The sequence below is a fragment of the Pseudorca crassidens genome, chromosome X (genome assembly GCF_039906515.1).
Source record: "Pseudorca crassidens isolate mPseCra1 chromosome X, mPseCra1.hap1, whole genome shotgun sequence".
NCBI lineage: Eukaryota > Metazoa > Chordata > Mammalia > Artiodactyla > Delphinidae > Pseudorca > Pseudorca crassidens.
The window spans coordinates 97,200,278-97,215,335 of record NC_090317.1 but is presented as its reverse complement, the minus strand read 5'-3'; the positions used below and the strand labels follow the sequence as shown (position 1 = coordinate 97,215,335).

At 36.8% G+C, this 15,058-nt stretch overlaps 1 protein-coding gene across 4 annotated transcripts in view; it reads left to right on the top strand.

Moving 5' to 3' along the window:
- USP9X (ubiquitin specific peptidase 9 X-linked) overlaps positions 1-15,058 on the top strand; it is a 123,951-nt gene that overhangs the window by 68,411 nt on the left and 40,482 nt on the right. For all 4 annotated transcript variants that reach the window (XM_067723083.1, XM_067723085.1, XM_067723080.1 and 1 more), the window contains 7 exons: positions 1,272-1,367; positions 2,185-2,396; positions 4,344-4,584; positions 4,944-5,093; positions 5,901-6,021; positions 13,790-13,920; positions 14,120-14,398. In XM_067723083.1, the coding sequence (XP_067579184.1) occupies positions 1,272-1,367; positions 2,185-2,396; positions 4,344-4,584; positions 4,944-5,093; positions 5,901-6,021; positions 13,790-13,920; positions 14,120-14,398 (1,230 nt within the window). The remainder of the gene's footprint in view (positions 1-1,271; positions 1,368-2,184; positions 2,397-4,343; positions 4,585-4,943; positions 5,094-5,900; positions 6,022-13,789; positions 13,921-14,119; positions 14,399-15,058) is intronic.

Here is a 15,058-nt window from a genome sequence, read left to right as displayed (position 1 = left end):
AGTTAACATCTGTCACTACACAGTTACATTTTTTTTTTCTTGTAATGAGAACTTTTAAGATTTACTCGAGAATTTCCTGGTGGTCCAGTGGTTAGGACTCGGTGCTTTCACTGCTGTGGCCTGGGTTCAATCCCTGGTTGGGGAACTAAGATCCCAAAAGCTGTGAGGCTTGGCCGAAAAAAAAATTTACTCTCTTACCATTCACGCTTTCAAATATGCAGTTACAGTATTATTACCTATAGTCACTGTGCTCTGCATTACATCCCCAGGACTTACTTATTTTATAACTGGAAGTTTGTACCTTTTGAACCCGTTCACCATATGGCAACCATTAATCTGTTCTCTGTATCTATGAGTTCATTTTTTTGTTTGTGTTTTTTATTTTTTTAGATTGCACATATAAGTGAGATCACACAGTACTTATCTCTCTCCGTCTGACTTATTAGCACTTAGCATAATGCCCTCAAGTTCCATCCATGTTGTTCTAATATAGTATTAATATATTATTCCTATCTTTAAAAATCTGATCACAGCAGTTTATATTGTTTTCTGGATATGAAATATTTTTCTGCAGACAGACCAAGTTGTTTACTTTGGTATTTGAGTATTCAGACTTTAAGTACGTGGTTTTCAACATTTTTAAACAGCAGAGACCCTTTTTAAAAGTCAAAATTTAGATAATACTCCAAAATGTAAAACTAGTTGAAGTGAGAAAGGAAAGCGTGATTTTTTCTTGTGACTCAGTCTCCCTATGCTTCACTCCCTTCCCCCTCCCAAGCCTATTATAGGGTTCATCCCTAAAACTCGTCATCACTCCTAGAGTTCTCTACATAGTTTGAAAACCACTGATATGATTAGATGAGTGATGAAGATCTATACAAATGGGGTAGGGGTGGGTAGCCTTTTATGGTAAGCTGTATTTCATATAATCTTTGTTTCCTTTAATTAATTTGAATTCCTTCCTTAATATCTCACTGCTTGGTTACCAGGGTGTTGAATTGCAGGGTTAAATAATACTAATGACAGCATATTTTATTCTTAGTAAAATGTGTCTTTCTTTCTTAACTTGATTTATTCAAAGACTTGAGTTTTGCATTTGTTATATTTTTGGTCTGTTTTCTCACTTTAATTTTACTTGATTATCAAAGTCGATGTTCCCTTTTAAATTATTGAATGCTGTATTAAAAATAACGGAAGGTATGGTTAGAATGGAAATGCCCAACTAAAATATTTCTTGAAAGGTATTTACACTTGAATCTTTTTGAACCTAGGTGGTGATTCAGAGTAATGATGATATTGCCAGCAGAGCTATAGATCTCCTTAAAGAGATATACACGAACCTTGGTCCAAGGCTACAGGTCAATCAGGTGAGGATTGACATGTATTAAAACTTACACGAATTTGAATTCTGATTGAAGAACTGTTGCTAATAAGAATTTTTTTCTTTACTTCAAGATTAACTAGAAATTGTTTTTGTTTCAATTCGTATTATAAAAACATACCTAAAATATTTAGTCTACATTTCTCTCCTACAAAACGCTGTCTAAATGAGTTTCATCTTGATATAATTATCTTGAAGTGATTATTTTGAGTATAGTTATGGTAGGAGATTTCGGCCGAATTTCTTTCCATTCTGACACCTAATCCTGAAGTTCATGTTTTGTGTATCTAGTTTATGCTTGTTAACTTAAATAATGTTAGCTTCCTTTGACAAAACATAGTGTGTGTTTGTTATTGTTGTTTCTATTTTATTGATGTATAGTAGATTTTACAATGTTGTGTTAATTTCTACTGCACAGCTAAGTGATTCAGTTATATATACATTCTTTGTTTATTTTCTTTTCCATTATGGTTTATCAGAGTACCTTGAATATAGTTACCTGTGCTATACAGTAGGACCTTGTTTTTATCCATTCTGTATATAGTAGTTTGCATGTGCTAATCCCAAACTCCCAATCCATCCCTCCCCCACCTTCTCTCCCCCTTGGCAGCCACAAGTCTGTTCTCAAACATATTTTATTATCAATTATCAATATAGATTCTCTCGTTAAATAGGATCATGGTTAAATGAGATCTACCTTTAAATTGTTGCCATCTTTAATTAGATTAATGTTTTATTAATATATATGAAACACTATATACATATAAAACTTGAACTGTCTTTATTTGGCCCATTATTTGTAGGTGGTAATCCATGAAGACTTCATTCAGTCTTGCTTTGATCGCTTGAAAGCCTCCTATGACACACTGTGTGTTTTGGATGGTGACAAAGACAGTATTAATTGTGCAAGACAGGAAGCTGTTCGAATGGTTCGAGTATTAACTGTGTTACGGGAGTATATAAATGAATGTGACAGTGATTATCATGAGGAAAGAACAATTCTTCCTATGTCAAGGTTTGTGAATAACTGATGTACTAGTGCTACTTCTTAATTATTTGACATTTTCCTAGCCATTTGATTTTAAAAAGTGATGATGTACAGGAAGAAGGAGAGAGGAAATTTTTCATTTTTTGAAAACGTTAGTGTCTTGCTTTAAAACAGTATTTGTATCTTACAGAATTTTTTTTTTTTTAATAGTAGGCCTTTTTTGTTTTGTTTTCAGGATCTGTTTTTTGCTTGTTTTTGTTTAGGGCATTCTCAATTAAATCTAGTTCTTTTTTTTTTTTTTAACTTAATGGCTTTCTTTTTTTGGCTGCGTTGGGTCTTCGTTGCTGTGCGTGGGCTTTCTCTAGTTGTGAGCGGGGGCTGCTCTTCGTTGCGGTGCGTGGGCTTCTTACTGCAGTGGCTTCTCTTGTTGCGGAGCACGGGCTCTAGGCATGCAGGCTTCAGTAGTTGTGGCTCGTGGGCTCTAGAGCACAGGCTCAGTAGTTGTGGTGCACGGGCTTAGTTGCTCCGCAGCATGTGGGATCTTCCCAGACCAGGGCTCGAACCCGTGTCCCCTACAATGGCAAGCAGATTCTTAACCACTGTGCCACCAGGGAAGCCCTCTAGTTTCTTCTTTTTATTCTGGTTGGTCTTTTTTTGTTTGTTTGGGAGTTTTTTTGCCGTTGACTTTGTTACCTGTTAAGTGTTGCCAGGGGTATTTTGCCGTTGAAGTGCTTTGATGCCATTCATTTCCACTGTTAAAAATAATAGTATAGTCTGGTTGCAGAGTAATTGGAGAGAACTCTTAAAAGCTGCTTTGACAGATAGCCAGTATAGCAAGAGATATTTGAAAATGGTCTACTAACATTTCTCTCTTTTTTTTCTTCCAGTTTTATTGAGATATAATTGACATACAGCCTTTATAAGTTTATAATAATTTGTCTTGGTACATCATGAAATGATTACCACAATAAGTTTAGTGAACATCCATCATCTCATATAAATACAAAAGAAAGAAAAAGGAAAAAATACTTTTCCCTTGTGACAAGAACTCAGGATTTATTCTCTTACCAGCTTTCATATATAACATAGAGCAGTGTTTATTAATCATGTTGAGCATTACATCTCTAATACTCAGTTATCTTACAACTGGAAGTTTGTACCTTTTAACTGCCTTCATCCAATTCTCCCTCCCCCGTCCCGCCCCCCCAGCCCGATAATCACAAATCTGATCTCTTTTTCTGTGAGTTTGTTTGATTTTGAAGTATAACTGACCTACAACACTATGTTAGTTCCTGGTACACAACATAGTGCCTGAATATTTCCTTACATTACAAAATGATCACCATGATTAGTTACCACCTGTCATCCCATGACTCATTTATTTTCTAACTGGAAGTTTGTACCTCTTAAAATTTCCCTTACCTAATTCACTCATCTTCGGGTCTATTAACGTTTCTCTTAAGATTTCACCATTTAGTGTACTCAAATAATATGTATAATTTAGAGATATTTATAGAATGTGAGCCATTAGTATTTGAGTTCTCTTTTTAACCATGAAATTATTAAAATTGCTCCTTGAATATGTTTTTTTTGTATCTTACCTGCAGGAAGATAATATGCCAACATAAATATCATTTTGGGGATGACTTGACATTAGTTGGGCTTTTATAGCATTAAAAATAAATGAAATGTTACTCGTGTCTGTTGTAATGTCTTATAACTAGATACCTGTAAACTATAGGTCCAAGAGTAACAACAGTGAAATATGATTGTTGTGTTTTGAAGATTACTATAATATTTGTAGTTAAAAGGAGCAGTAAATATTTTCAAGTTCCTAAAAATAATGTGTCTTTAACTCACTTTCTCTTGTTTAGTAAGAAAATATTCAATTTTAAATTGCTAGCTTTATTTTCTTTGCAAGAAGATTTGAAAATCTGCTGAATATGATGATGGTTTCCCTTTTTTTCCCCCCAGAGCTTTCCGTGGTAAACACCTTTCTTTTATAGTTCGATTTCCAAACCAGGGCAGACAGGTTGATGACTTGGACGTATGGTCTCATACAAATGATACAATCGGTTCAGTACGACGATGTATTCTCAATCGTATCAAAGCCAATGTAGCTCATACAAAAATTGAGCTCTTTGTAGGTGGTGAACTGATAGATCCTGCAGATGATAGAAAGTTGATTGGACAGTTAAACTTAAAGGATAAATCGGTAAGTATCTATAATTACCAAACTTTTCAAGAAAAGCAAACTGGGGACTTCCATTTTTGTAGTCAGCATTTCACTCAGTAAATGTTAATGGAGCATCTGTTATGTGTGAGGCTCTGTATTTTCTGTATTAGGTGTTTGAATTATAATACTAAATAAGACAGGTATTATGGTACCTATAATATAGTAGAGGAAAAGATTTCTGAAAACAAAACTATTTAAGTGGTTATGTTAGACAACAGTTATAAATTACATTTCTAAAAATATAATGTGTAGTTTTTTGTTTTTTGTTGGTATGTCACTAACTTCTGTTTTGTGTATTTTTCCTTGTCTTTGGTACTAACATAGTATATCATTTTCAGCTAATTACAGCCAAACTTACACAAATAAGTTCCAATATGCCTTCAAGCCCTGATAGTTCTTCTGATTCCTCAACTGGATCTCCTGGAAACCATGGTAATCATTACAGTGATGGTCCCAATCCAGAAGTGGAAAGCTGTTTGCCCGGGGTGGTGAGTAGATAGTTTTGAGCTATTGTATGCAAGGCATTTTGCTAGGTTATTTAAGAATAAAGTATACAGAATAGTTCATTTTTCTTGAACTTACAATTTAATGTGGCAGAATATCAAATAACTGTACATTTAACCATAACTTGAGAATGGATCCCTTTGAAAGGTGATTGTAACCTGGTTGAAATTTAAAACCACATTTTGTATAGATATAGTGTTGTTGTATTTACATAAAACTAGCCCGTTATACAACTTAATTACAACTGTTGAGTTTATTGAGCAAAATAACCACTGTATTTTGTATTTGTACCACAAAAATGAATTCTTCAGAACTGTTTCTGTAGGAAAATATCTGCAGTCTTTCTTAGATTGTCAGTAACACATCTTGTTTCTAAAGAAAGTGATTCCTTCCTTCCTTACCTCCCCACAAAAATTTTAATGGCTACAATAATACCAGCCACTCCAGTGTCAGAAGGATTGGCTTTCTACAACAGTTGCATTAGGAATTTAACTGTTGGTGGGCATGGCAGCTGTTTGTTTATACAGAGTCTGACTTGTATGTACAAGAGGAATAGTTTAACAAAACAGTAAAAAAGCTGTCACACACAAAGTACAGGAGGTGGCTTGGATAATGTATTCAGTCTACATTAGGAAGGATTTCTAAAAGTGAGATGATGGGGTAGGCAGACCATTTCAGGATAGAAATGACATAAGCAAAACTATGGAGATAAACCAACACATTTATTTGGGGACTCTTCTTTTGGGGAGGTGTAATTTACAGGTAAATATTTTGTGTATTTTGTATTCTAGATAATGTCACTGCATCCCAGATACATCTCTTTCCTTTGGCAAGTTGCAGACTTGGGTAGCAGCCTAAATATGCCACCTCTTAGAGATGGAGCAAGAGTACTTATGAAACTTATGCCACCAGGTAAGAAATTTCTTTTTAAATGATAATGTTGATAAAGTACATGTTGGACAGTAAAGGGGTATGTTAGCAAATTCTCTTCCTAGATGGAAAATAACAGGAGTTGGCAAACTATAGCTCACTGGCTACATCCAACCCACTGTGTGTTTTTGGTACAGCCCAAGAGTTAAGGATGGTTTTTACAATTTCTAATTGCTGAAGAAAAAATCAAAAGAATAATATTTTGTGACTTATGAAAATTATATGAAATTTAAATTTTGGTGTCCATAAACAAAGTTTTATTGGTGTACAAGCCATGCCCATTCATGTACACGCTGTCTTAGCTGCTTTTGTCTTAGCACAGCAGCAGTTGTGGCAGAGACCATATGGCCTGCAAAGCCTTAAGTATTTACTATCTGACCCTTACAGAAAAAATTTTCTGGCCCCTGGACTGTGTTTTGGGTCATGTGTCATCTATAGCATTGTTCCTTTTTTATTCCTGGGAAACAACCACTTTCAATTGGTAGCTCTTATTCTTATCTATGTCTATACTATCTGTAAATAATACCCTCATACAACTGTTTGTCAGTTTTAGATACCTACTGATTTTCTGTTGTGTAAATGAAAACTTAACTCTTACTTCCACATTCTTCCAATTTTTTCTTTTCTTTTTTTTGCCACACCATGTGGCAAGTGGGATCTTACTTCCCCAACCAGGGATCAAGCCTGCAGCCCCTGCAGTGGAAGCGTGGAGTCTTAACAACTGGGCTGCCAGGGAAGTCCCTCTTCCAGTTTTTTTTTTTTTTTTTGCGGTAAGCAGGCCTCTCTCACTGTTGTGGCCTCTCCTGTTGTGGAGCACAGGCTCCGGACACGCAGGCTCAGCGGCCATGGCTCACGGGCCCAGCCGCTCCGCGGCATGTGGGATCTTCCCGGACCGGGGCACGAACCCATGTCCCCTGCATCGGCAGGCGGACTCTCAACCACTGTGCCACCAGGGAAGCCCCAGTTATTTCTTAAATTCATATTCAGCATTTGTTTTTTCAAGAGTGTGTGAAAAGTAGTTTGCTGGATTAATGGCAACTTTTTTTTTCAGGGTTTAATAATTTCCCCTTTTTATTTTCTTGATTTTCTATACACCTATTACTAATTCTTTCCACATATTCTCTAGTAACCTCTCAAAATAATTTTCCATTATTATGTGTATTATATAATCTGTCGGCTCCACTGTTGTCCTGGAACTTTTCGTCTGCCTCCTCTCATCTGGTTGTTCGCTACACAGCTACCATTTGGGGACTTCTTTCTTCAGCTTTCCTATGGTGGATCCCTGTTCACTGGCTCCTATGTCTTGAGCCTTTCTTGAGGGGCTCTGTCATTTTGCTGAAGCACACCCTCCTGCACTTATTTCAGAAAGGGTACGTGGGAGGTGGTTTTGTTATTCGTTTCTGAAACATTGCTAATCTGAATGCGTAACCTTCACATTTGATTAGTAGTTTGGGTATTGAATTCTAGCTTGAAAATTTACTCAACTGTCTAGCTGGTAATGTTGCTTGTGTGAAGACCAAAGCTCTCCTGAGTTCTATTCCTTTGCCTTTTTTTTTTTAATAGTTACGTATGCTTTTTTTTTAACATCTTTATTGGAGTATAATTGCTCTACAATGGTGTGTTAGTTTCTGCTTTATAACAAAGTGAATCAGCTATACATATACATATATTCCCATATCTCCTCCCTCTTGCATCTCCCTCCCACCCTCCCTATCCCACCCCTCTAGGTGGTCACAAAGCACTGAGCTGATCTCCCTGTGCCATGTGGCTGCTTCCCACTAGCTATCTATTTTACATCTGGTACTGTATATATGTCCATGCCACTCTCTCACTTCATCCCAGCTTACCCTTCCCCCTCCCTGTGTCCTCAAGTCCATTCTCTACATCTACGTCTTTATTCCTGTCCTGCCCCTAGGTTCTTCAGAGCCATTTTTTTAGATTCCATATATATGTGTTAGCATACAGTATTTGTTTTTCTCTTTCTGACTTACTTCAGTCTATATGACAGACTCTAGGTCCATCCACCTCACTACAAATAACTCAGTTTCATTTCTTTTTATGGCTGAGTAAGATTCCATTGCATATTTGTGCCACATCTTCTTTATCCATTCATCTGTCGATGGACACTTCCATCGACAGATGGAAGACTTCCATGTCCTGGCTATTGTAAATAGATCTGCAATGAACATAGTGGTACATGACTCTTTTTGAATTATGGTTTTCTCAGGGTATATGCCCAGTAGTAGGATTGCTGGATGGTATGGTACTTCTATTTTTAGTTTTTTAAGGAACCTCCATACTGCTCTCCATAGTGGCTATATCAGTTTACATTCCCACCAACAGTGCAAGATATTCCTTTGCTTTTGATCTTTGTTTCTGGAAGTTTTGGTTTTATCATTGAGTTTAGAACTTTCCTGATGAAATGCCTTGCTTGGTATAGGTCTGCTTTGTGATGGTTTTTCAGTGGGCCTGGAGATTCCTAATTTGTGAGAGATTTCTGTTCTTTCTTTGCTAATTTACTTCTCCGTGTTTTGCTTTTTGTGGATCTTTGAGATGTCTTTGACTGTGGTGTTGAATCTACTAAATCTGATTTTCTTGCCTTTCCTTTCTCCTCTCATTAATTTTATTCCAGCTTTGGGTGGTATCCTTAACTTTTTCCAGCTCTTCTGTTGACTTTTTGTCCCCAGATATTCTAGTGTTAAATTTTCAAGACCTTCCTCCAAGTGATCCTTTTCCGTAGGATTTTTTCATGAGCACATTTCAGTGTTTCTAGTCTAATATATGTGTTTTCCTCTAAAACTTAACATTCTACAAAGTTATGCACTAAAAATAACAGAGCTTGTGGAAAGAGAGAATTCAATCAGATCATTCAATCCTATACAACTTAAAAAATTTTTTTAATGTTTTTTTGGAAACATTTACAACCTTACAGAAAAGTTTGAAGTACAATTTGAGGACTTCAAGAACCATTTGAGAGTAATTTGCTGCTGGTCTGATGTCCCATCATCCTTAAATACTTTATTGTGTATTTCCAACAGGCAAGGATATTGGCATACTACTATAAAGTAGAGCTTTGCCTTCTCCCCTATTAATTATGTGTTATCACTGTTTACTCATGGATTCTTATTTTATCTATTGGGTTATAGCCATTATAGTCATTATTTATTTTGATGCTCAGTTGTCCCAGGTATGGTCAGTGGGTATGTACCCAACTCTCTTTTTTACATAAACCCAGTGCTTTTTTTAATATAGCTTCATCATCCTTTGAGTACTTCTTTCTGGCATAAGATATTTAAAGTTCATCTAGTACTTTCTCTATTCCAGCCCTAGAATCAGACATTTCTCCTTTTAGTGAGGGAAGATATTTAGAAACCAGAATGTGAGGGCTAAATTGTGCTCATTACTACTGGGGTGTTCTTGTGGTCTAGGCATTTTCATTGGACTTAGGAAGTAATACACACTTAAACACAGACACACGTATGTAAACACATTTATATCAAAAAAAACATGGGTTCATACTGGTACTAATCCAGCTTTTTAGTCTTTTGCATTCCGTATTTGTATCTATTCTCTACATTAGTGAGATATCTGCTTCCCAGCTTCATCAGTCTATTGGGGAGGGAGGTAGAGTAGAAATTTGCCTCTTAGGCAGATTTCAGGCACTCTGTTTTTAAGTCTTTGATTCATCTGTACCATCTCAATTATGTTCTGTTTTCATATCCTTAACTTTTCCAGGACTTGGTGGAGTGCTGATTTATAGGTACCCTCTCCCTCTTTCTCTTACCCCCCAAGAAGCACTTCTTGGGTTCAGCTAAGCCAGCTATCTTCCATCCCCTCTACACCTTCAGTAATTTGCTGACATCTCTAATGTTCCTTCAGCTTTTAACTTCTTTATCCTTCTGAGTTTATGTATTTTATATTAATTTATTCTCATTTTAGTGGGGTTTATGGATGCATTGCTGACAAATGCAGTTCAATAATTGGCCCAGATAATTTTTTAAACTGTTGTGTTTACATTATCTCCTTTTTCTAAAGTAGACACCTCTGACCTTTCCCATCCGATCTCACTTTCTGAGTCATGTGGTACAGAATCGATTTAGATGTTAATTAGATTCTTAAATAAGGCTTTTCTTTTTTTTTCTAATTGAGTTTTTATTTGCTCTGTTAAGAAGGCTTTTCTTAATGATTTAATTTGATCCTTATCTGTTGTGTAGTTTAGAATTTGTATTGTTTTACTTACTAGTATCTGAGTAACAGCTGTTGTTGCTTTATGTACACAGATTCAACATTTGAAAAGGAAAACCCATCTCATAATCCCTGACCTTGTGATTTGAGCATAGTGCCACTAGATGGCGAGAGGGAGCTCTTGCCGAGCAGCTCAAGCAGGAAGCTTACGAGGGCGCTTTTATCTTATTTTATATAATCGAAGTATAGTACCTAAATTTGAACTAGCCAGCTTTGAAAATGCCAGTAATGATTGTATGACAGTAGACAAATCATAGGCTTTGGACTCAAATGGACTTGAGTTCAAGTCCTGCTTCTTCAAGTTGCTACTCCATGGCCTTAAACATGAGTTTTCTTAGTTTCTCAGAGCTTCCTTATCTGTAAAACTGAGCTACTAATAACTATTTCATAGAATTGCATGGATTAAATGGGGTCATGTATGGAAAACCCCTAGCCTAGTGACGGGTATTTAATCACTATTCAACAAATGTTAACCTACTCTTTGTCACTGTGGTTGTTACACACATGGGTGCGCACATTCTTCTTTAAGATAGGAAGCAGGAGCTCTAAGAAAAGGAAGTAGTTATAAATTCTGTTTCTAACATTTGGGTAATCATTTAGTGTTTGTGTACACGTGCACATATTTTAAAAGGAGGAAAAAACAAGATGGAATTAGAAGCTTTTTTATTAGTCATTGACTTTACTTTTGTTTATTCTGAATCTTTGCCTAAAGTCCAGTGCCTCCAGTATGATTTGCTGTTAAACTTAGAACTTCTACAGTAGTCTCTGTAGGTAATTTAAACTCTTGTAATTTAAACTCCTCAGGAGTTCTTGTGACCTTTACACGCATCAGGAAAACAGGTTCTTGCTTGATACAGAGAAATTAAAATGTATATTGCTTTACTAAGCAGAATGAGTTGCTTTTCCTCTTCAGAGCTTCCTTTTTCCCAGGAGTTTGGTCTAACTCATATCTTAAGATATGGCAAAATCTGTTATGAGCATTTCACACTTGTTAACTCATTTAAACCTCACAACATTCCTAGGGAATTACTATTTTTACTTCTATTTTAAAGATGGGGAAACTGAGGCACCGAGAGATTGTTCCTTTTGACCAGAGACACACAGCTTAAAGGCAGTTCTAAGATAATGCATGCAGTTGGGCTCCAAAGTTTGTACTATTAACCTGTGTGTTACTGCTCAACGTTTTCTAGACTTTCTTATACTGTGTTGCTATAATCATTTAATTGATTAGGCTTATTAGGTATCTCTTCAAAAAACTAGAAAGAAATAAACTAAAATCCAGGATTTATGGGCAGTTTAAATTTGTTGTCTCTATTTTCCATATTTTGTTAAATGAGCATGTGCATAATCGAGGACCTAAGATTATTTAGGTTCATGAATGCTAAAGCTGGAATGGCCACTAGTGATCATTTGGTTCAGATCCCTCAAATGAATAAACTATAATCCAACAACATTAAATGATTTGCTTAAAATTCAGTGCTTCCTTTTCTTAGAGCTCTTGTTTCTTTTCTCCTATTCCCTTTGCCCTCCCTCCTTCGCTCAGAATTTTTTTTTTTGCGGTATGCGGGCCTCTCACTGCTGTGGCCTCTCCCGTTGCGGAGCACAGGCTCCGGACGCGCAGGTTCAGCGGCCATGACCCACGGGCCCAGCCGTTCCACGGCATGTGGGATCTTCCCGGACCGGGGCACGAACCCGTGTCCCCTACATTGGCAGGCGGACTCTCAACCACTGCGCCACCAGGGAAGCCCCGCTCAGAATATTTTTAAACTAAGCAAGATATTTTCAGATACAGCATATGAATTGGTTTCTTTTTAGAGAGTAACTTGGATCTTTATTGTTTAAAAAAAAAAAATGAGAAAACCTAAATACCCAGTGTTAGAGATTAAACTAGTGTACTGGCAACAGGACTTGTCATTTTAATCATCAATATAAAATGATATAGGGGATGGGTATTTAATGACAGGAGAAGATATTCACAAATGTTTTATTATTAAAACTGAATATTTCATTTAGTTACATGTCACTCTCCCTTCAGAATAGGGAAAGCCAACAATTTTAACACAAATTGAAGTTTTTTTGATATTTCCAGGCCTGTAAAAATTAGCTTACCCTAAGGAAATTATAGTAATTTTCAGTTATCTTTATTCTTCAAGAAAAGCTTTTACTTAAAAAGAAAATCTTATTTATCGAGTGGTATTTTAATCATAGGGCATTTACCTTGGAAATAATTTGATTATTGAAGTACTTTCTGAAGCAAGTTTGAGTGTTTGGTAGCTAATAATGGGATTGTTTCTTTTTTACTGTATCTTTTTAGTGTGATTTAAATGAAACTCATCTTTTAATATTATCCAAAAAATCTTCTTACTTGATGTGCACATTAGGCACTGTTCCCTTTTTTTTTAATGTTTGCTTTTTAAGGTTCAGTTTCCAAGGATACCAGTAAGCTTCTTTCATTGTAACAAACCAGTTAATACAGGGGTCCCCAAGCCACGGACTGCTACCGATCTGTGGTCTGTTAGGAACCTGGCCGCACAGCAGGGGGTGAGCAGCAGGCCGGACCAGTGAGCAAAGGAAGCTTCATCTGTATTCACAGCCGCTCCTCATCACTCTCATTACTGCCTGAGCTCTGCTTCCTGTCAGATCAGCGGCAGCTAGATTCTCATAGGAGCCCGAACTCTACAGTAAACTGCACATGCGAGGGATCTAGGGTTGAACGCTTCTTAGGAGAATCTAATGCCTGATGATCTGAGGTGGAGCTGAGGCAGTGATGTTAGTGCTGTGGGGAGCGGCTGCAAACACAGATTATCATTAGCAGAGAGGTTTGACTGCACAGAGACCATAATAAATCAATTGCTTGCAGACTCATATCAAAACCCTATCAGTGAGTGACAAGTGAAAACAAGCTCAGGGCTCCCACTGATTCTGCATTATGGTGAGTTGTATAATTATTTCATTATATGTTACAATGTAATAATAATAGAAATAAAGTGCACAATGAGTGTAATGCGCTTGAATCATCCCAAAACCATCCCCCCCACCCCGGTCTGTGGAAAAATTGTCTTCCACGAAACTGGTGCCTGGTGCCAAAAAGGTTGGGGACTGTTGAGTTAATACACAGTGTCATGGAAGCTAACATAAGTTGGAAGGAAGAGCTTGTCATATTTCCGGTTTTTTATTTTCAATAAGAACTACTTCCTTTTGAAGTGTGTTGTAGTTTTTTGGTCTCTAGTGCCTGAGGAAGACATGTTGATTTGAGGTCTCTGTGTAGGAGGAGACTGCTTCCTTCGTGTTTGGGTTGAGTGATTAAAGAGCCCTGGTTGATTGGGACTTTTTTTTTTTTTTAAACCAATCCAGATCTGGTTATGTCTTGTGAAGTTTGAGCCTGTAACTCAGCTGAATTGATTCTTATTCCATACTAAAGTAGTCTTCGGAATATCAAAAGTAAAATACTATGAATGCATGAATTATGTTTTATTTTAGACTATGTATCTTTTTTTTCTTACAGATAGCACAACAATAGAAAAATTAAGAGCTATTTGTTTAGACCACGCCAAACTTGGAGAAAGCAGCCTTAGTCCATCTCTTGACTCGCTTTTCTTTGGTCCTTCAGCCTCGCAAGTGCTGTACCTAACAGAGGTTGGTTTTTACTTTTTGAATTTATTCCATGTTCTTGAAATTTGACCTTTTATATGATAATGTGAAGAACATGGATAAAATTGTAATGAAATGTTTTTGAAAGAATTTCAAAATATGGGAAAATTTTAAACCAGTGATGATGAGGAAAATAAGAAATTATCTTAAAACCTTTTAATACAGTTCTTCTACTTTTTTCCAGGTAGTCTATGCCTTGTTAATGCCTGCTGGTGCACCTCTGGCTGATGATTCCTCTGATTTTCAATTTCACTTCTTGAAAAGTGGTGGCCTACCCCTTGTCCTGAGTATGCTAACCAGAAATAACTTCCTACCAAATGCAGATATGGAAACTCGAAGGGGTGCCTACCTCAATGCTCTTAAAATAGCCAAGCTGTTGCTAACTGCCATTGGCTATGGCCACGTACGAGCTGTGGCGGAAGCTTGTCAGCCAGGTGTGGAAGGCGTGAATCCCATGGCGTCGGTAATACAGACTTTTTAAAAATCTTTTTGTAATAATAGATGGCAACTTTTAAAGTTAAACTTCTTAGAAACTCTTAAGAGTTGCTTATAGAGTTCAGAGTTGATTCAGAATGTTTTCAGTTCCTTTCCAGTGGTTCCTCATTTTAATGGTTTCCTTCTATTGAATTATATTTGTATTAAAATTACAAATGCTTTTCACTGACTCTACTCTGAGAGGGCAGTTCTTCCCTGTTCCCTTAAATCCTGTTTGACTTTTAATTTTTTTTTTTGACGTGTAGTTGACTTACAATATTATATTAGTTTCAGGTGTGCAACAAAGTGATTTGATATTTTTATAGCTTATACTCCATATAGTTATTATAAAATATTGGCTATATTCACTGTGTTGTACCTTACATCCTTTTTTTTTTTTAATTTGTTTATTTATTTATTTTTGGCTGTGTTGGGTCTTTGTTGCTGCGCGTGGACTTTCTCTAGTTGCCGCGAGCGGGGGCTACTCTGTGTTGCGGTGCGCGGGCTTCTTGTTGCAGAGCACGGGCTCTAGGTGCACGGGCTTCAGTAGTTGTGGCTCACAGGCTCTAGAGCGCAGGCTTAGTAGTTGTGGTGCACGGGCTTAGTGGTTCCACAGCATGTGGGATCTTCCCGGACCAGGACTCAAACC